This window comes from Rhea pennata, chromosome 17, assembly GCF_028389875.1.
Source record: "Rhea pennata isolate bPtePen1 chromosome 17, bPtePen1.pri, whole genome shotgun sequence".
NCBI lineage: Eukaryota > Metazoa > Chordata > Aves > Rheiformes > Rheidae > Rhea > Rhea pennata.
This window is the reverse complement of record NC_084679.1, coordinates 1298911-1319587: the sequence shown is the minus strand read 5'-3', so window position 1 is coordinate 1319587 and position 20677 is coordinate 1298911. Positions and strand designations below refer to the sequence as shown.

At 66.3% G+C, this 20677-nt stretch overlaps 1 protein-coding gene across 1 annotated transcript; it reads left to right on the top strand.

Annotated features, from left to right (window-relative positions):
• The first annotated feature begins 2927 nt into the window (after window positions 1-2927).
• On the top strand, window positions 2928-19296 carry SEZ6L (seizure related 6 homolog like). The gene is made up of 17 exons (XM_062590338.1): window positions 2928-3069; window positions 3926-4564; window positions 4993-5126; window positions 9678-9870; window positions 10411-10596; window positions 11062-11227; window positions 11673-11839; window positions 12754-12948; window positions 13374-13512; window positions 15225-15421; window positions 16535-16729; window positions 16916-17107; window positions 17370-17564; window positions 17715-17747; window positions 18329-18443; window positions 18578-18680; window positions 19267-19296. The coding sequence occupies exons 1-17, from the start codon at window positions 2928-2930 to the stop codon at window positions 19294-19296; spliced, it is 3021 nt and encodes a 1006-aa protein (XP_062446322.1).
• Window positions 19297-20677: the final 1381 nt, after the last annotated feature.

Here is a 20677-nt window from a genome sequence, read left to right as displayed (position 1 = left end):
TCTGTTAAGGATAGAACCATTTAAATGCATCCTGGCAAAGGATCTAATAAGAAATTAGTCTAATTTCTGAAAGCATAAAATATACTGTGATAGCAACACTCGCTATGAATTAGAGCTCACATGACAAACAACCCTGGGACACCGCTGCTCCGGCTGTCGCTGCTGTGCGTGCACCGGCGGCACGGGCCGCGGCTTCCGCGCGAGCACCCAGACGGGGCTGCCGGCAGCCGCAGGGCACCACGGCCTGCGCCCGCCTCCCGCCAGCTCCTGGGGCTGCGCGGCCCGGCCTCGCTCCGACACCGGCCGGGCCGTGGCAGAGGGGTGCTTCACGGGAGCGGTGCTGGCAGGGGCAGGCCGCACGGGAGCGCGGCGTTCCCGCGGGGAGCGAGCGTGGGAGCGCGGCGTTCCCATGAGGAGTGAGTGCAGCACGTTGCAAGGAGCTGCCGGGGTTGTGCCACATCAACACAAGCCGGTGCTTGCAGGCGATGTGTGTGTAATGTCTGCTAATGTGCTGGAGAATCGGCTGATGAATTTGCTGAACCGCTGCTAATTAAGGAATTAAATTTTCAAGTTGTAGAAAGTGTAACAGGAGAGGGCAGAGACCCCCCCGCTGCTTGGGGCAGGCTGCTGCTTGGTGCTGGGGCAGCAAGGAGGGGAAGGCTGCAGCGTTCTGGTGCTGCCAGTTGCCTTTCCTGGCCAGCAGCCTGGCGTGGACCATCCCAGGGATGCTGCATCCTGGTATGGTGCATCCCAGCAATGCCACACCCCGGCACAGCTCATCCCAGTGATGCTTCGCCCTGGTGTGGTGCACCCCAGTGATGCTGTGCCCCGGCACAGCTCATCCCAGTGATGCTTCGCCCTGGTGTGGTGCACCCCAGTGATGCTGTGCCCCGGCACAGCTCATCCCAGTGATGCTTCGCCCTGGCATGGTGCACCCCAGTGATGCTGTGCCCCGGCACAGCTCATCCCAGTGATGCTTCGCCCTGGCATGGTGCACCCCAGTGATGCTGTGCCCCGGCACAGCTCATCCCAGTGATGTTGCGCCCCGGCACAGCTCATCCCAGTGATGCTGTGCTCCAGCACGGTGCACCCCAGTGATGCTGCACCCCGGCACAGCACATCCCAGCAGTGTGGCAGCCCAGTGCAATGCACCCCAATGTCGTGGCAGCCCTGCACAGCGCGTCCTGGTGACGCTGCACCCCGGCACGGCACATCCCGATGCCACGACAGCATGACTGGGGCCCCCAGGGCAGAGTGCATGGGGCCAGGCAGCACCGCAGGAGCCTCACGGGCAGCTCCTGCCGGCACAGCGGCACACAGCCGGGTGCCGCATCCCCCCGGCCTTGCAGCAGACGCAGCCGTGCCTAGGCTGCGCGCACAGGGCTGAACAGGAGCTGAACTGCCTTGGGCTCTGGCATTGCCTGGCGAGGGCTGAGTGCAAGCACAGCAGAGAGGCATTTTCCCCAAGTACCTGCAATCAGTCGCTGAAAAGACATGGAGAGAGACATTCTCGAAAGAAGTCTCTGGCCTCTGAAAGTCCCCGTAAGGAGCTACATCCTTTAGGCTGATTTGCCCAGCCTGCGCCTTTCAGTACTGCGAGCCCTTATCTACAGTTCTTCCCACCAGAGACCACTTTGATTTTCTAGCAGACTGAGCGAAGCAGACTTCAACAGGCCGTTTCCTTTGCCTGTCGCTCCGGCCAGGAGCCCCGGGCCGGCGGGCGCCTCTTGCACTGCCCGAGCCCGGCTCCTGCAGAGAGCCCGGTCTTCTGTAGAAGGCAGCACAGGCGCCTGCGTGTTTCCAGGATCAGCACCTACATATGCAACGAGAGGCAGCCGGTGGAGGGAGCATGGAGGCTGGGGGAGCCGCGGCGATGGAGGCTCGCGAGCAGCGTAGCCGCGGCGTGGCGCGGCGTGGGGCGGCCCCTCCGAGGGGCCTGCGGTTCCTCGCAGCTCCCCCCCCCCCGCCGTCAGGAGTCCTCCTTGCAAGGTGCTCGGAGCAGGCTGAGGCGCGTAGCCGTCAGGTCGGCTCCCGCGGTGCCGGGCTGCGGCGCCGGCCGGCGGGCGAAGCCGGCGTGCCTCCCGCCCGACCGTGCCCGCGGAGCAAATCCTCGGTGCTCGCCGTTGATCCGGCCAACGCTGCCCTGGCGCTGATGCAATTAGCCGCAATGAGATTATGATTTAGTGCCTACGACTAGGGAGATAAAGCAGCCGTTGCCGCGGAGGCTCCCAGCGGGCGGCCTGGCACTCCCGCAGCCCCGGCGGAGCGGCGGCGGCGCGAGGAGGCTCCTCCTGCAGCCCGCACGGCCCGTCCCCGCGGGCGCCGCGCGCGGCCGCCCCTGCTTCTGCGGAGGTTTGCCCTCGGCCGGCCGCTTTGCTCTCCGGCAGCGGAGAACATCTGGCTTCTGCAGGAGGGAGCCGTAGCGGAGCCGGGAGGCAGGTTGCTCTCGGTCACTCGTTTCCGTCCGCCACCGCCGCCCTGGCACCGCCAGGAGCCCAGCGGTCCGGTTGCGTGAGCCGAACGCCGCGCCGCTGCACGCTCCAGCCCCGAACCCGGCCGAGCGGCTCCCCCGGCCGCTCCGCGGTGCTGCCAACCCACCGCTCCCGCTGCGCTTGGAGCGCGGAGCTTCGAGCGGCGAGAGCAAAGACTGCTGTTGGCAAAACTCCGGCTGAAACGTCAGAGGCAGATGTTCAAAGGCATTAAAACCACAGAGCAGTGAAACTGGGCTTTGACTCCGAGCGGAACTGCGCTCACCCGTGACAGTAACCCTGAGCTGTCCCCGCATCTCACATTTCATGTCAAAAAGTTCCTCTGTTCCTTTTCATTCTGGGCCAGCAATTAGTCGAATTTGAAATGCGCAAAATCAAGCAAAATTTTAAAATAACTGCTGTGCTTTTGTTTAAAGGAGCTCTATAATGTTCGTTCTGATGAAGGCGGGGGCAAGGCGGAGGGAGGCCCGTCGTGCTTTCCCAGGGGTCGGTCCACGGGAGAGGCTGTGGCTGCGGCACGGCGCAGTGCGGCACGGCACGGCGCAGAATGGTGCTGCATGGCTCGGTGCAGCGCAGCACGGTGCGGCGCGGTGCAGCACGGCATGGCACGCTGTGGTGCGGTGCAGCACGGCGCGGTGCAGCACAGCACGGCGCAGCGCGGGGCTTGGCGGCGAGCAGGATGTCGAGCGCAGGAGCCGCCGGGGCGCCCAGTGCCCGCAGAGCCCGGGCTGCTCTGCAGGGACCAGGCGCGCAGAGTTGCAGCCTTTAAGTAAAGCATATTAAGCGCCTTCCCTAGCAACTGCTGTTTCCATGGAAAACGTGGACTCCGTGGTTCTATTAGCTTTCACTTTATGCAACGTTTTGTAGAGCTGTGGCAGTGGTTAGAGCTTATTTTGCCCTGTGGACTGCAGCCCAATCAGACCTGCTGGTGGTGAATAAATCTGTATTTTATGCAATTGAAGTCCCTGGTTAGAGCTGCAACGGGGCAGCTTTGATTCGTCTTTCTTTCCTGTGCGTTGCTTTGCCCCATGCAAAAGGTTATCGGCTGCCTGAGGAGAGACTTTTCAAAAGCAAACGGTGTCTCGCTACGGGAGAGCGGAGGAGGCCCGTGAATCGGGCCGGCGGCGCGGGGCAGGCAGCGGGAGCGAGCGCGGCCTCCGCGGCCTCTGCAGCAACCGCGTTTGCTGAGGGCAGCTGCGGGAGCGGGAGCTTTCCTGCGCCCGAGGCGGAGCACCAAACCCCGCAGGGCGCGCGAGCCCGAGGAGCGGCCGGCCGGAGAGGAGGGCCCCGAGCAGCCGCTCTGGGCCGGGGCCGGGGCCGGGAGCGGGGAAGCGGGGCTGGCTGGCCGCGGTGCGCGGGGCGAGCGCGCTGGCACGGCTCGCGAGCCCGCCCGGGCGTGCCGAAGCCTTTCGAAGCCTTTCCCCCTTCTCTTGCAGACGGCGGCTCGGAGGCGGCGCCGAGCCCTGCGCGCCCGGGCGCTCTTGCTGCGGCTGCGGCCACCGGGGAGGGCGGCCCCACGCCGGTGCCCCAGCTCCTCCCGGCCGGCACGGCCCCGGGCCCCGCACCGGTGGAGACCGTCGGGCGCGCGCGCAGCGATGCCCACCCGGCGCCCACCGCCGCCCCCGATGCAAACCCAACCGTGCCCAGCAGGAAGAAGCCGCCCACGGTGAAGCAAGTCAATGCAGCGAGGAAGCACCCGAGGCCCAAACCCACGGTGCCGGGGCCGCCCGTGGCCGCCGCGCAGGCCAGCCCGGCACCGCCGGCCTCCCCAGAGGAGCCGCGCACGCCGGCGGGCACCGTGGCCGGGGCGGGTGGCGTGAAGGCAGCTCCGGCTGAGCCACTGCGGGAACACGGCGGCGGGGCCACCGCCAGCGCCGCGGTGCTGCAGATCTCGCCGTCCCCCCGGGGCGCGGGAGCAAACCTGCCGGCGGAGCCGGCGGTCCCCGGCCGCACCGCCCTCGACGGGACGAGCGGCGCCGAGAGCGGGATGAATGGCTCCGCGTGGGACGAGAGCCAGGAGACCACCACATCCACCATCGTGACCACCACGGTGACAACCACGGAGCCCGCCCCGGGTAGGGCCGCCCCGCCGGGCTGCGCGCGCCGGGCAGGGGCCCGGGCCGGGGAGTTGTGGGAGGCTCGTGGGGGTAACCGGAATGGCTCGTGCTGCAAACAGCGCCAGCCCGTGCCAGCAGCGCTCCTGCGCTACCCAAACCCCACGTTTCCGCAGTGCCGGAGGCCGGAGCAGGGGCACCGCGGAGCCGTGAGGTTTGGGGCCAGCAGCCGAGGACGCAGCCAGGACATGGGAAATGTCCATGCCCTCTCCCTGCCTATTTCCCTGCTCCATTTTTTTCCCTGGATGTGCTGCAGAAGCCATCCTGCAGAAATGGCCTTGGGTTTGGGTGCAAAGAGCCGCTTGCTCAGCCCCGTTTCGCCACCCAAAGCGGGAGGTGGGAAGATGAGGGCTGCCCACCCGGCGGCCTGACGCGGGTCTCGCCTCCAGTTCTTTGTAGCATGAGCTTCTACGAGCCCGAGGGCTTCATCGACTCCACCGACTACCCGCCGCTGCCGCGCCACAGCTACCTGGAGTGCACCTACAACATCACCGTCTACACCGGCTACGGCGTCGAGCTCCAGGTAGGACCACGACCGCCAGCGTCCCCGCGTGCATGCACCGGGCATGGGCGGGAGCAGCTCTGCAAGCGCTGCCGTGGCGCCAGGGAAATGCAGCGTTTTTCTGCAATAAATAACCTACACGAGGGAGCTGGCACTTTACGAACATCAGATCTGAGCAAAGCTTTAACGTGCTGCACAATTAGCTGAGCACAGGCAGGCGGCCGTGTTCGTGCAGGCAGCGGCAGCAGCGCTGGCAGCGGCCATGGGACCAGGGTCCTGGCCACCAGCAGCACCAGGCGGGCACCCGAGCCCCTTTCCTGCGTGATGCCAGGCACGAGCCGGCGCCAGGCAGGTATCCCGAGATCCCGAGCCCCTTTCCCCTGCAATGCTGGGTGCAGGCCGGTGCTCCCAAAGGGGAGCCAGGCGTGCAGCTGGTCACAGCAGCTTGCTTTGGGGCGCCTTGGAAATGCCAGTCCCTGCACTCAGGCAGGGCCACCTCCCCACCAGCCACTCAGCAGGAAATGCAGGGCCAAACTGGTGTTTCCTGCTAAAAAATCCCAGCAGCAGGTATGCATGCTATGGTAGAGAGACCAAACCAAGAGAGACCCAAGTTCATGGAGGAAGGAGCCTGTAAATATGTTAGCAATTAACGTCCACAGCGGTAAAGAACAGTATGCACGGGAAATGCAGACTACAGCACAACATCCACGGTAACAAGAAAGCCTGGCAGCCAGGTCAGAGCTCCTGCTCCCTCGTTAGGAGCCGGGCCCAGCCCCAAACGCGGGGTCTGACACCGCGGAGGAGCTTTCCCCCGTTGCACGGGGTCGCCAGGAGGAAGCTGCTCCGGGCAATCAGCGCTGGCGTTGCGCTGAGCCAGCCGGCGCTGAGCCGCTTCGGTGGGTGGTAGGTGACTGGTCTGGAAGAAGAAGAGCGGGCTCTGTCCGTGTCTGTCCATCCTTGGCACATGCCTCAAGCACAACCAGCTCACCGGCTCTGCACCGTGGGCTGGCGTCCTTCTTTACTCTTGAATTTTCCCCGTGCCACAATTGGTATTCAATTAAAATCCATTAAGTTCTAGTCAGCGTAATTAAGAACGTGCATTAAAGCAGCAGTGGTTCCAGGGCTCTTCCCATCCCTTCGGCCGGCGCACACGAAGGGCTGGCCTTGGTGGCACGGCGGCGGCCACCAAGGGAGCCCCGACGGGAGGTGCGCGGCGGGGCGAGCACGGCTGCCCGCGCGCGGCTCCGACGCCTTGGCATGGCAATTCTGCCGTCTTCCAGGCTCTAAACCCAAATTCCAGGGTGCTAAAGACAAACTGCTCCGCTGTAAATTTGCCTCTGTCCACAGCCCACCAAGTGACATCACTCCTGACCTTGCTCCGTTATAAGCTGAGGTTTTAATGGAGCATAAAATCAGCCTCTGCACCCCCAAGCTTTGCGTTTGGCTGCGCTGATGCTTCTGAGGGTTTGGGGCAAACCGTAGGGCGGCCGCGGCTCTGCGCAGGCACGGGGCGGCTCCCCGGCACAGGAGGCACGCGGGCAGGCGCCGCTGCGGCGGCGGAGCGCGGGGTCCTCCGGCCCGCGGGCACGCGCCGAGGTCATGCAGCCCGGGCTGGCGGCAATCCCGGCCCCCCCCCCGCGCGGCTCGCGGCGTCGGGAGCGGGCGCTCCCGCCGGAGCGCTCCTGCCGGCGTGCGGGGCTGGCTCTGCTTCCCCGGGTCCCCCAAGGCGAGCGGCGCAGGCGCCTGGCCGGCCGCACGGGGAGCTGCCAGGCTTGGGGCCGAGGCACCGAGACGTGCCTCATCCGTTGCTGACAGCAGCGAGCTCCGGAGAAGGCTTTTAACCACTTAGACAGCAACAGCGGCGTGATTTATGTCCCAAGGAAGTTAGGAACAGCATTCATGGCAAGCAAGACTCCGTGGATTTATTTCCTCTCTTTGGTCTGCGCATGGGATGTCACGTATGATCTATAGTGATGAGCCCAGCCGAGGAGACAGTGCCATGCAGAAGGATTTTCCTTGTTTGCGTGGAAAGCCGATGTTACGCCCTCCCCGGACACGGCCGCAGGCTCAGCGTGGCTGGGCACGTTGCTCCCGGTGGGAAAGTCCTCCAGGTCCACGGACGCCACTGTGCCGGGGGCACGTCCTGGGCTGCGCCGTACAAAGTCTGCAAGACCAAAGACCCTGAGGAGGCAGCAGTCGAGCGCGTTAAACCCCAGGGGCGTCACGGCACGAGTGGGCGCCTGAGCTCGAGCGCTGCGAGCCGGAGCTAACGAGGCCAGGCAGGAGCTGCAGTCCCGCCGTGCAACTTCCTCCGCTGCCGCGCAGCGATGCCGGCGACTGGTTAACATCGAAGCGACTGTGATTTAATCCCCGGCCTCGTCGCACGCCACGGCCCCGGGCGTTCGCCAGGCTTCGTGGCCCGGGCGCTGGCGGCCGCCCGGCGCTCCCCGCGCGCCTCCGAGCCCGGTGCTGGGCTTGCTGCGCGCTGCGCCCCGCTGCTGTGCCTGCTAGAGCTGCAGGGCAGCCGGGTCTGAAAATGCTTAGTTAAATTATGCTTATTTTAAAAAATCTTGAATTCTCTTGGCAAGAAATAGAATTTCCATAAAGAGGTTTTCTCGTGGGTGAGCAAGCCTGACAGCTCGAATCAAGGAACCCTCCCGTCTTCCCAGCAGACGTGTTAGGAGCTGACACTGGTTCAGGCTCGGACTGAAGTCAGAACGTGTCGTCCGCGGCCCCGCAGGAAACCGCGCGCACGGTCCGCTCCCCGCGGCGCGAGGCGCCCACGGGGTGCTAGTGATTCGGTGCTGGATAGCGTGTTTCGTGCGAGTCGTTGCCAGAGGAAAGTGGCTTGGGGGCAGGTCTGTCTTTAAGCAATCTCGGAACAAAACGTGCTGGAAGCACCCTGGAAGCGTCTTCGCAGCGACGCAGAGGAGCTCGGGGTGCAGAGCCCCGCGCCGGGGGGAGCGGGAGGGAGGTGCCTCGCGTCGTACGCAGCCCGGGCAGTTTCCTCGGCTCCCGTTCCCCGACAGCGTCTGACTCACTGGCCGCACTGGCGCCTAGGTGTGGGCTGCCGCAGCACCTGCGCCGCGGTGCCCGGCGAGGCGCATCCCCATCGCACGCGGCTCGGCACCGTCTGGCAGCAGGAGCCAGCACAAACCCGGCGGTCGCAGGGTGCCGGGAGCTGGCAGCCCACCAGGGCTCTGCCCGGGGGACGTTGCTCTCCGCCGGCCTCCCTGCTGCCACGTGCACACGCGTGTGCAAGGGGTTCGCTTCCGTCCCCGTGCGGGATGAAAGTGGGGGGCGCCGAGGCCGCCTGGGGCAGCATGGGGATGGAGCGCGGGGGCTTGCCCCGGGCTCCCGCTGTGCTGCGCAGGGCACCGGCGTGCTGGGGTTGCTGCAAGGATTTCGGCTGCTCCAGGGACTCTGCAGTGACCCAGCACCCTGCTGCAAACGAGGCCGTCTGGGGAAACGGGCTCTTTCGGGGTAGAGGCAGTCCAGGCAGCCAGCTGCGGTCCAGCTCTGCGGTGAGCTGCTCGGTGGCTCCCAGGGCTGTAAGGAGAGAGCTGCAGTGCTGCCTTGCAAACCGGGAGCCGCGTGAGCCCGTGGCAGTGCCCAAGACACGTGCACCCGGAGCCCAAACACCTCCCGAGCACACCTTGAGGGCCCAGTCCTGCAATCTGGCGTCCAGCAGAAGGAACTCGGTGAGGACGGGGCTTTTCCTGGCACCCTGGCACCCTGGCGCTTTGGGGCAGGGAGGGCGTTTGTTGACGGCCTGGGTGCCGAAGGCTCCCTTCTTCCAGCACAAGTGCGAAAGACTCCGAGCGCTGCGAATGGCTCCGCAGCTCCCAGCACGGCGCTTCCCCGGGTGCTTTCCCAGGCTCCCGGCGCCCCAGCACGTCCGTCCTTGGGCGAGGGTGCGCGCCGGCGCGCCGGGGAGGCACGCGAGTTTTGTGACAACAGCCCCAAACCCTTCTCGTCACAACATCGTCGGCAGCGTGTGCAATTACAGGCGATGCTTGGTGTGTGCTACATACAGAGCCCTGGCTTCCACGCGCTTAAGGAGCCAAATGATCTGATGAGTGCTTTTCTGCTGAAATATGAGCCCATTTAATACACTAAATGGATGTGAAATGCAAGTGTGAGGTTACTTTCCAGCTACTTACAAATAATAATTAAAGCCTTCTGGGACTGCTCTTTAGATGCATTTGCCACTGGAGTCCCCGAATGTTCCCCGTGGCGGGGTGGATCCTGGGTGTCGGGGGAGCCACCAGCCCTTCAGAAACACCCTGCTTTAGGTGCAGAGCTTCTGCGCCCAGCAGCGAGCCCCGGGGGCCCCCGGCCAAGCTCGAAAAGTGGATTAACTTTTGCTGCATAAGCGGAGCAGGCATTAAACCACCCCTCAGATGAGCTGCTCCGGCCGCTGGCGCCCAGCTCCCGGGGATCAGCAGCGCGATGGTCGCCGGGCTCCCGCGCGCGCCCGGGGCGATGGCTGCAGCGCCGGGGCAGGGCGACGCGCCGGGCGCCCCTCGCCTCCCGCCCCGCAGCTCACGGGCGCCGTCCCTGGGCCCGCAGGTCAAGAGCGTGAACCTGTCGGACGGCGAGGTGCTCTCCATCCGCGGCGCGGACGAGGACGCCCTGGTGGTGCTTGCCAACCAGACGCTGCTGGTGGAGGGCCAGGTGATTCGCAGCCCCACGAACACCATCTCCGTCTACTTCCGCACGTTCCCGGACGAGGCGCCGGGCACCTTCCAGCTGCACTACCAGGGTAGGTGCCGCGGGGGCATCCCAGGCTGGCTCCGGCCGGGCCGGCATGGACCACCGGCACGCGAGGTGCTGCGTCGGGGCGCGCGGCTTTCCCCGCGGAGCCGGGCTCCGGCCTCGCTGCGCGTCCAGGGCGCGCAGCTGCGCAGGGATGGAGCGGACGGCGGCTGGGCCGTGCCACAGCGCTGGGGCTTCCTGTGCACGGGCTCGGGACGGCTGCGGTGGCTCCACGGCCCTCGGACCCGCTCTGCCCCGCTGCTGGTCCCAGGAGGCAGCTCCTCTTGCACAGACTCCTGTAAATATCTATTTTTCTCTTGTAAAGCTATAAAAAATAAATGACTGCAAGCAAATTCTTTTTAGAATAGAAAGTAGGTCTGGTGGAAAGCAGTGGCAGGTAGAAAAGCAGCTGCTCAGCAGCTGAGTGTTTGGCCGTGGGCCGCAGTGGCTGCCCCGGCAGAGCCGGCAGCTCCGCAGCGTTGGGCCAGCCGCTCGCGGGAGGGCTGGGCTGCAGCCCTGGGCTCCGACGCGGCCGTGCTCGTTGCAGTGTTCATGCTGAGCTGCAACTTTCCGCGGAGACCTGACTTCGGCGACGTCACCGTGATGGATCTGCACTCGGGTGGCATCGCTCATTTTCACTGTCACCTGGGATATGAGCTGCAAGGTCCCAAGGTGCTAACGTGCATCAACGCATCCAGACCCCACTGGAGCAGCCCAGAACCAATCTGTTCAGGTACAGTCATTTTTGTTTAGCGTAAGTGCTAAGAAAACTGGAATCCCCCCCAAAAAAAGGTCTGCAGTGCTTTCTTTGCTCGGTGAATTCAAACAGTCCCAGGAGAGAGGGAAAATAGCGCCAGGTCCTGCTCACAGCTCAAGCTGTGCCTGCGATCGGGGAGAGTCGCGCCGGGTTTGCATGCGAGGGGCAATGCTTATCCAGCGGCTCAGGGAGAGGAAATCGCAGGGGCGCGCGCACGTGTGGACAGGCAGATGCAGGCGCACGTGTGCACAAAACACGGCCAAGGCGAGCCAGGCACGAGGTCCGGGCAGCGAAGCCTGCGGGGAGGAGCGGGGCAGCCCGGCGCGCAGGGGCTGGCCCCGGCGCCCGCGCTCCGGCGAGCTCGGCGGCGGCGTTCCCAGCGCGAGGGCAGCGTTTCGATGCGCGGCCCCGGGCTCACGGAGCCGGTGCCCGCCTTGCCAGCGCCCTGCGGCGGGACGGTGCACAACGCCACGATCGGCCGCGTCCTGTCGCCCAGCTACCCCGGGAACCAGACCGGCGGCGTGGCCTGCGTGTGGACCATCGAGGCCCCCCGGGGCCAGAAGCTCCACCTGCACTTCGAGAAGCTCCTGCTGGACGAGAAGGACAGGTGAGGCTGCGGCCGGGTCCGGGCGTCGTCCGGGCGCTGCGGCGGGGAAGGGGCGGCCGGCGGCCCCGGGCAGGGCTGGCGGGTCCCGGTTTCAGCGTCCAAGTGCCGTTCAGGGTGCTCGGTGCACCCGCTCGCGCCGCCTGCCCAGCGCTGCTCGTCGCCGCTGCGCACCGCCAGCCGTCGGCGTCCGTAATGCAAAGCACACACGGTGCTGCCGCTTGTGTTTAAACAGCATTAAAAATTCAGTCTGGCAACAGGCCGTAAAACGGGTTTATGACCTGTAGTAAAATCAGAGAACAGAGCCCTGTTTATGAGTCAGTGAAGAGACTTACCTGCTCCGTGAAGTTTTGTTTGCGCAATTCCCGCGCCGCGTCCGGAGGGCGCCGCGGGCCGGGGAGCGCGGAGGCTCCGGGCGCCAGGCGGCACGCGGTGCGTCTCCCCGCAGGATGGTGGTGTACGGCGGGGACACGAACCGCTCGGCCGTGCTCTACGACTCGCTGCGCGCCGACAGCGTGCCCTTCGAGGGGGTCATCAGCGACGGCTCCTCCATCAGGATCGACTTCGTGGCGCCCGAGCCCGCCGCCGCCACGGCCTTCAACATCCGCTTCGAAGGTGACGCGCTCTCGCTCGGCCGCGGCTCGCCCCGGCCCTCCGGGACCCCATCGGCCCTGTGGATAAGCGGTTACGTCGGGGGCAGCAGGGAGACCGCCCGCGCGCGCCCCGGCCCCGGCGGCCGCCTGCCCCGCGGCTCGCTCACGCTTGCTTCCTCCGTCAGGCTGGGTTTGCGAACCTTTGGTGACGTTTCTTGCAGCCTTTCTCTCCTCCTGCCGGCTGCTTGAGTCCCCCGGGTGCTATTTAAGTCCCACATTCCTAAAATGCAATAACCTGTGCCCAGAGTTAACGGTTACTTCTTTATGCTTTTAAACCTGCTGCCCCGCCGCTGCGCTGTGCTCGTCCCAGATCGCTCGTGGCAAGCGCAAATCGCCGCGCACGCCTTCAGAGAGGAGGCTGGCCGGCCCCCTCCCGCGAGCACCGCGCTGGCCTCACGGGCCCCATTTCGACAGCGCGGCCCCAATTTGCGCTAGCGGGAGGCCGAGCCCGAAGCCTCCGGCAGGAGCAAAACACGCTGCTCAGCTCAGCGCCTCGGTAGCGAGCAGCCGGGGAGCGCCGACGGCACAGGGACATCGGAGCCTGCCGGCGCCGGAGAAATCAGCGCTAACCAGCCCCCCGGCCGCCGCCGGCGTCGTGGCCCCGCGGCTGCACCAGCACGGTGCCCGCCGGAGCAGCCGTGCGTGCACGGGACGCGCCGGCGCGGAGGGCAGGGCAGGGCGACCGCGATCCGTCAGAGGAGGAGCAGCCCCTGCGGAGGACGCGCCGGCAGACCAGGCGGCGGCAGGAAGCCCAGCGAGACGTGGGGCCCGGGGCAGGGAAGCGGGTTGAGGCGCTGCCCTGGCCGGGGAGGGGGCAGCTCCCGCTGCCGGCGCCGGGCTGCTAGCCATGACGCTGACCCGGTCTTTCTCTCGCAGCCTTCGAGCGGGGCCACTGCTACGAGCCCTACATTCAGAACGGGAATTTCACCACCTCCGACCCCACCTACAACCTGGGCACCACCGTGGAGTTCACCTGTGACCCGGGGCACTCCCTGGAGCAGGGCCCCGCCGTCATCGAGTGCGTCAACATGCGGGACCCGTACTGGAACGACACCGAGCCGCTGTGCCGAGGTTGGTGACTGCCACCGCGGCACCACGCAGCGATGCAGGATGCTGGGCTGGGCGCTGCAGGGTGCTGCATGGGTGCTGCAGGGTGCTGGGTCGGGCCATGCAGGGTGCTGGGCTGGGTGCTGCAGGGCGCTGCATGGGCGGTGCGTCGGGCAATGCAGGGCACGAGGCTGGGTGACGCAGAGCGCTGGGCTGGGTGCTGCAGGGCGCTGCGTCGGGCAATGCAGGGCACGAGGCTGGGTGACGCAGAGCGCTGGGCTGGGTGCTGCAGGGCGCTGCGTCGGGCAATGCAGGGCGCGAGGCTGGGCGATGCAGAGCGCTGGGCTGGGTGCTGCAGCGTGCAGGTCAGGTTGCAGCAGCACAGGGCACCTCACACCCTGAAAGCCCTCGAGGCCGGGCCTGAGCCACGTTTGTCCCTGCTCTTGCAGCCATGTGCGGCGGGGAGCTGAGCGCCGTGGCCGGGGTGATCCTGTCCCCCAACTGGCCGGAGCCCTACATGGAGGGAGAGGACTGCGTCTGGAGGGTCCACGTCGGCGAGGAGAAGCGGCTTTTCCTGGACATCCAGCTGTGAGTAGGACTCGGGCGCTGGTCCCCGCCCCGTCGGTGCCGAGCCCGGCCGGCCATGCAGCACGCACCCGGGCAGGGTTCCACTGTTTTCCTCCCCTGGAGCTTTTCCAACCCCCTACAACGCGCCCAGCCTCACGGCCCGCATCAGTTTGCCTGAGCGTCAGCCCACGCTTGCTGCGGCTCGGGGAGCTGCGGGGCAGCGGAGCGGAGTCACCCCGCGAGCCCCGGCGCCTCCGTCCTGGCGCGCGGCAGCGCCCGCCGCACGCGTGGGGCTCCACGGGCACCGGCTCCGTCTGCCAGCACGGGCCGTGCCGGGAGCTTTTGGCACGCTGATGTGGTGAACGCAAGGAGAAGCTGCTCCTTCGATGCTATTCTGGGTTTTCAAGACGATGCTGTATTTCAAGTGTGGGTTTAGAGTCATAAAGGGTTTAAAGCTTTCTGTGAAAATCGCAAGCCAGAGCTCCCAGTGCTCCTCTGCCAGCTTTGTGGGGGCTGAGCTGAACTGGAGGCCATGCGATTTGAAGTCATCAAACATAAATGTCACCGAGAAAATCATGTTTGACAGAAAGCAGAGATTTACTACAAATGTCAGCTTGCCGTGGGGATTAGCTGGGTGCCTTCCAAGAACATTCTTAATAAAACATTTGGGGATCAGCTCAGGTGTCTCCAAGCAAGGCTGCGTTAGCCGGGCCGACGTGCAGGGCAGGGCTCCCGCAGCGGCCGAGTGCGTCCTGCTCCCCCCGTTAGCACGGATGTGCGGGCGCAGCCGGCCCCGTGCAGAGGGGAGGGATGCAGTGCTGCAGCCCCAAATCCTTGCCGTCCCGGCTTGAGACCCTTTGGCAGCCTGGGCGCAGGCGTTGCTGCCGCCACGCTGCTGTGCTGGGGAGGGCAGCACCATGCCGGGGGAGACGACGTCTGAGCCTCCCCATCACCCCCCCACACACACACCCCGTCTTGCTACCTGCGCGGCCCGGCACGCAGCGAGGTGCTGCAGCGGCTGCTGGCGCGAGGGAAACGCTGGAGCCGCGGCCGGCGCCCGGGGCCCCTGTGCAGCCGGAGGGTGAGAGCCGCCCGCGGGGCTGGGTCCCGGCAGCGAGGAGGTGCAGCGCTCGGCGCCGTGGGGCCCCGCTGCGCCCGCAGCCGGCGGCTTTGCCCGCTGCCCGGAGCAGGCTCCAGCCATCCCTGGGAGACCACTGCTCTCTGCTGGCGAGAGGCTGGCGGGCGCGCCGTCCGCGGCCAGCCCGGCCCTTCCCGGCGCCAGGCCCAGGCGCCGACCCCGGGAGGGCCGGACCGCCTCGCTCCCTCGGATCGCTCCCCAGGAGAGAGCAACTCGATCACGTCTGGCGAGACAAACCCGCCTGGGAAGAGCATCACCTGGGACCGCGTCCTGCCGCCTCCAAAGAGTTGCATGCAGCGGCTGTAACCAGGTGTCACCTTTCCCACTCGGCACAGGGCCGGCAGCACCGGCTGTGCGCGCTGGTGTCACCCCACCACAGGGTTTCAGCTCTCCTGCCCTGAAGAGCCCACGGCACTTCCAGCGCCTGGGCTTGTCCCTGCCGAACACTCCCGGGATGGAGTGCAGGGATGGGGCTCGGTGCCGGGCTTGATGCCGCAGCAGAGCCGGGGCAGGCGCCTGCTTCCACCGCCCCTTGTGCCCAGCACCGCCGCGTCCTCGCCCGCGAGCTGCTCCCTGACCCAGCTCTCCTCTGCAGCCTGAACATCACCAACAGCGACATCCTCACCATCTACGACGGGGACGAGCTCACCGCCCGCATCCTGGGGCAGTTCGTGGGCAGCAGCGGTCCCCAGAAGCTCTATTCCTCCAGCCCCGACCTGACCATCCAGTTCCACTCGGACCCGGCCGGGCTCATCTTCGGGAAGGGGCAAGGATTCATCATGAACTACATAGGTAGGTGGGAGCGGGGCGCTGCCTGCCCCCGCGGGGCAGCACAGGCGGGGCTGGCGTGCAGCTGCGCCGCGGTCTCCAGCGAGCTTCTGCAGAGAAATCCCAGGCTTGCTGCGGATCGCTGGGCCGCTCGGTTCCTCGGTGTCCACTCTTCAGGCTCCTTCTGCAAGAGAGCACCAGCATTTTCAGTCCCTGCTAGCCTGGTCTGGCCTGGTGCAACTACAGAGCAGCATGGCAGGGAGACAAATTTTCAGGGAATGTGGGTGCAGGATCCCTCCCAGCACTTTGGTCAGGCACGAAGCTGCTGGCTCCCAAAAAGGGCATTCCCAGCTCATAGCTCCTTGCTTTGGAGGAGCTCAGACCTACATCTGGAGATGTTTGTCCACGCCGTCCTTCTGCACACCCATGCCGGCCAACCCGGCGTGGCTCGTGCCCGAGGACAGGACAAGGAGCGGGCAGGGCGCTCGGTCCCCGCCGCTGCCTGCCACTCTCGCTGCCGCCGCCGCCTCCCTGCCAGGCTCTCCCCAGCTGGCTTGCTCCGAGCCTGCTCTCGTTGCACTGATGTCAGCCCCGTTACAGCAAGCAGCGAGCGAGCTGCAATGCAGATCATCCTGCTGCGGTGCAGTGCAGCACGCCGGGCCGGGCTGCACGCCGCTGCTGCCGGGTGCACCAGGGCCCGGTGCCACGGAAATCACCCGCCGGAGCAAAGTGGCTGCCCAGCAGCGCTTGTCTCGTGAACCTGCGGCCAGAGCTGAGCCTGATGTTCTCAAACTGCTCTTTTTGCCCCCAGCACAGCACAGACGCTTGCCTCCGCGGTCGGCAGCGCCCTCGGCCGGGTTCCCGCACACCTGGAGGCTGGGGACACTTCCAAGAGCCCCCATTAGCCCACTCCTGCCCCGCTGCATCTTCCCTCTTCCACGGGAAATCCCACCCGGAGCCCCTGGCCTCTGCTGCCTGCCGCGGCCGTGCCGCTGGCTGTGTGCGGAGCTGCCCGGCTCTCCGGCAGGGAGGAGGTGCGCGGCGGGGGGCCCTGCACGGCCGCGCACGCTCCGGAGGCGGCGGCGGCTCGGGGGGCCGCGCTCCCGTGGGTGACGGCGGGTCTCTCCTCGGCTGCAGAGGTGTCCCGCAATGACTCCTGCTCGGACCTGCCCGAGATCCAGAACGGCTGGAAGACCACGTCGCACACGGAGCTGGTGCGAGGGGCCAAGATCACCTACCAGTGCGACCCGGGCTACGACATCGTGGGCAGCGACACGCTCACCTGCCAGTGGGACCTCAGCTGGAGCAGCGACCCTCCCTTCTGCGAAAAGAGTAAGCGCACTGGATCCGCCTGCCGCCGCGCGCTGCCGGGCCCCGCCGAGCACCCGGAGCAGGCGGCCGCCTCCCGCCCGGCACAGCCCCGCTGCACGCCCGCGCCCCACACCGCGCCGCTGCGCAGCCGCTGCTGGCGCCTGCAGCTCTGCCGGTCCCGGACTCAGGGCGGCTCTTTCTCCGCAGTTATGTACTGCACGGACCCGGGGGAAGTGGAGCACTCCACGCGCCTCATCTCCGACCTGGTGCTGCTGGTGGGCACCACCATTCAGTACACGTGCAACCCGGGCTTCGTGCTGGAGGGCAGCTCCCTGCTGACCTGCTACAGCCGCGAGACGGGGACGCCCATCTGGACCTCGCGGCTCCCGCACTGCGTCTGTGAGTCGGGGCTGCTTCCCTGCGAGCTGCTTCCCGCCCCGCTCCTGCCCCGCGGCTCTGGGGATTTCCCTGGGGAAGCGGGAAGCTCTTTCCCACAGGCCGAGACCTTGTCCAGCCCTGTGGGGCAGTGCAGGAGGTCTGAGTCCCTCCCAAGCTGGACTAGATTGGATCGCAGGAGTTACTTTCCCTATTCCCTACTTTCCAGGCTCTTTCTTCCCTTTAAAAACCCTTTAGGCTCACCCTGGCGCATCTTCCTTTTCAGCGGAAGAGTCCCTGGCCTGCGATAACCCAGGACTGCCGGAAAACGGCTACCAAATCCTCTACAAACGCCTCTACCTGCCAGGAGAGTCCCTGACCTTCATGTGCTACGAAGGCTTCGAGCTCATGGGGGAGGTGACCATCAAGTGCATCCTGGGGCAGCCGTCCCACTGGAGCGGGCCGCTGCCCATCTGCAAAGGTGGGTGCACGCGGCGGCCCCCGCTCGCGCGCAGCGAGCAGGGGAAGCCGAGCCGCGTCGGGCAGGTCAGAGCTCTTCACGCTCCCCGGGCGGCTGCTGGGGCCTTGAAGCCCCCCGACTTGTGCCAATAATTCCCCGTTTCTCTTCCAGTGAATCAGGACAGCTTCGAACATGCTCTGGAAGGTGAGTGACGTGCGCTGGCCGGCCGAGCCCCCCGCACAGGAGGCCGTTGCTTGGGAACCCGCGCTCCTGCCGAGGAGCCGAGCCTGGTGCGCCGCGGGAGCATGTGGCGCCCGTGCCGTACCGCGCCATGCCGTGCCATGCCGTGCCGTGCTGTGCCGTGCTGTGCCATGCCGTGCCATGCCATGCTGTGCTGTGCTGTGCCATGCCGTGCCATGCCGTGCCATGCCACACTGCACCATGCCACACTGCACCGTGCCACGCTGCGCTGTGCCGTGCCATGCTGCACCATGCCGTGCCAAGCTGCTCCGTGCCACGCTGCACCGTGCCCTGCTGGAGCAGCGCTGCTGGCTGCTGGCTCGATCCCCGCGCCCCGGACCTCGCGCCCCGCATTGGGCAATGCTCTGCCCATGCAAAACCCGGCAGCAGCAGGAGGGAGGCGGCTGGGCAGAAAGGGGCAGGTTAAATAACGCAGTGGCATTACGGGGAGCAGCAGGGCCGGAGCAGCACAGCAGGGAAGTGGCGGCAGTGGGGGATTGCAGGGTGCTGAGCAAGCGCCAACTCAATGATTTTTGTCCTTTTAGTAGCAGAAGCCGCTGCAGAGACATCGCTCGAGGGGGGCAATATGGCCTTAGCCATATTCATCCCGGTGCTGATCATCTCCTTGCTGCTGGGGGGAGCGTACATCTATATCACGAGGTAGGAGCCGCCGCCGCGGCGCGGGAGCTGGCAGCAAAGCCGGGGCAGCGTCCCCGGAGCAAGCAGGGAGCTGCTGCGCGGCACCGCGGCGCGGGCGGCCGTGCCGCCCCTGACCGCCGCGTCTCCCGGCCCAGGTGCAGGTACAACTCCAGCCTCCGCCTACCCCTCATGTACTCGCACCCGTACAGCCAGATCACGGTGGAAACGGAGTTTGACAACCCGATCTACGAGACAGGGGTGAGTCGCCAGCGCGCCTCGGGCCGTGCTCCGCGGGGCCCGGCCAGGTCCAGCGCCACGACGGGAAGGGCTCGGCGTGAGCCGGCTCACAAGGGCAGTGCTGTCAGATCATGCGATTTATCGCAGTTCTCCCTGTGTTTGGCACCTTTAAGTGCCGCAGCCCAGAGGTGCCCGCTTGCGCAGAGGTGCTCAGCCCCAGGGCGCCGGGGAGGCGAAGAGCCGGTGCGGGCGCAGTCGCGCAGGGCGGGTGCCGGGGTGGAGGGAGTCCCGAGCCGCCCCGGAAAAGTGCGCTGGGACGGGAGAGCAAAACTGCAGCCTGCAGCAGCCAGAAATCACGGGCAGCGCTGCCGGAGCCCGGGGAAAGGCTCGGTGCAGCGCCGCGTCCTGGGGCTGCGGCGAGCGCGCACGGCTGCGGGAGCGAGCTGAGCCGCAGGCGGGGAGGTTGCACGCGCGGAAGATTGAGAGGGATACGGAGGGAGAAAAGGAAAAGCAGCTGCCACAAAAAAAGGAGAGAGCCCGATCTGTTCTGCCCGGTGGATAGGCCAGGGAAAGATGGGGCCCTGAAACTGCGCTTTCTTCTCTGCAGGAAACGCGAGAATACGAAGTTTCGATATAAAGACAGCGATAAGAGAGTCGCCCGCAGTGAACTTAACTTACTCTCGTAGAACTTCCTCAGTAACTAATCCAGAGACTATGTGGAGTTTGATTGGACCCCGGACCTACTGTTGTCTTTCCTTTTGCCTCTTTATTGAAGATTTTACTGTTTTCTTCACTGTATTTATTCTATTTAAATTGCGCTAGGCGAGTGGCAGGGCCCGGGGCGGCCGGGGCCCAGGGCGGGCCGAGCGGGGCGGGCAGCGAGGCCGGGGCGGCGCGGGGCGTCCCGCTGCCACTGCCGCTCCGCACGGCGCGGCGCCCCCCCGCCGCCGGCGCTGGCCGCACGCAGGGGGATTTTGCGATTTTTATGTTGTTAAAAATTAAAAACGTCTCCATTGCACGAGCCTGCAGTTGATTGCCGAGAGCTGTCTCCGGTGCAGAGTTCGCCCCAGGGCACCCGGGCCGGATGCTGCCAGAGCCCTCCCGGGGCTCCGAGCGCCTCTCCCGGCCCCCGGAGCCGGGCGCCCTGGGGCGACGGGGCGGCTGCCGCCCCGGGAGCGGAGCGCGTCTCGGGGAAGCCGGCGGCGGCGCTGCTGCCCGAGGCCGGGAGAGCGCCCGGTGCCGGCCCGCGCGAGCCCCGGGCCGCTTTCTTCCCGCTGTGCTTTGGGAGCGTGGGGCGGCCCAGGACCGAGGACCTGCAGCGCCGCGGGGAAGCGGCGCGGAGCCGAGCGCGCCCGGGCTTGCGCCAGCTGCTCCTCCTCGGCCGCCGCCGCCGCCGCCTCGGCCGCGAGGCTCCGGGCGCCTCCGGGGCTGGAGCTCGCCGCAGGCTGACCCGGCGTACCCGCGCTCGCCCAGGTGCCGGCGGGCACGGCGGCGGCGGCCGAGCGCCTGTGCCGGCGGCGCGGTGGGGCTGGGAGCGGGCAGCCTGCGTGCCGGGCACCGGCGCAGCTCCCGGGCGGCAAAGTGGGCAGCAATCCGCCCGCCGAGCCGCTGCCGGCGCCGGCGGAGCAGCCGCAGCCCGAGCCCCGCGTGCCCCCGGGGCTGGCGTGTGCCCCACGTCCCGTGCCCGCCGGCCCCGGCGCCCTTCCCGCATCCTCGCCCAGCGGCGCCTGTGCCCACGACAATGTCCTGGAGCCTCTGGCAGCTTAGGGATGGTCAGTGCATCTCCGCAGTGTACAGCTGAGACTTCGGTTTTTTCCTCTAAAAACAACGAATGTGTGTTTGTAATTTGTAAAGGTTAAAGAAAAAAACGGAAAAAAAATGTGCCAAAAATGTACTAAGCATTTCATTTCCCTTCATACATGTCTGTTTTTATAAGAACAATGTGAAAATTGCTGGGATTAAATATTTTTGAACATGATGAAGTACTTCGTGGGAAGCTCTGGCATTCGGTGTGACCT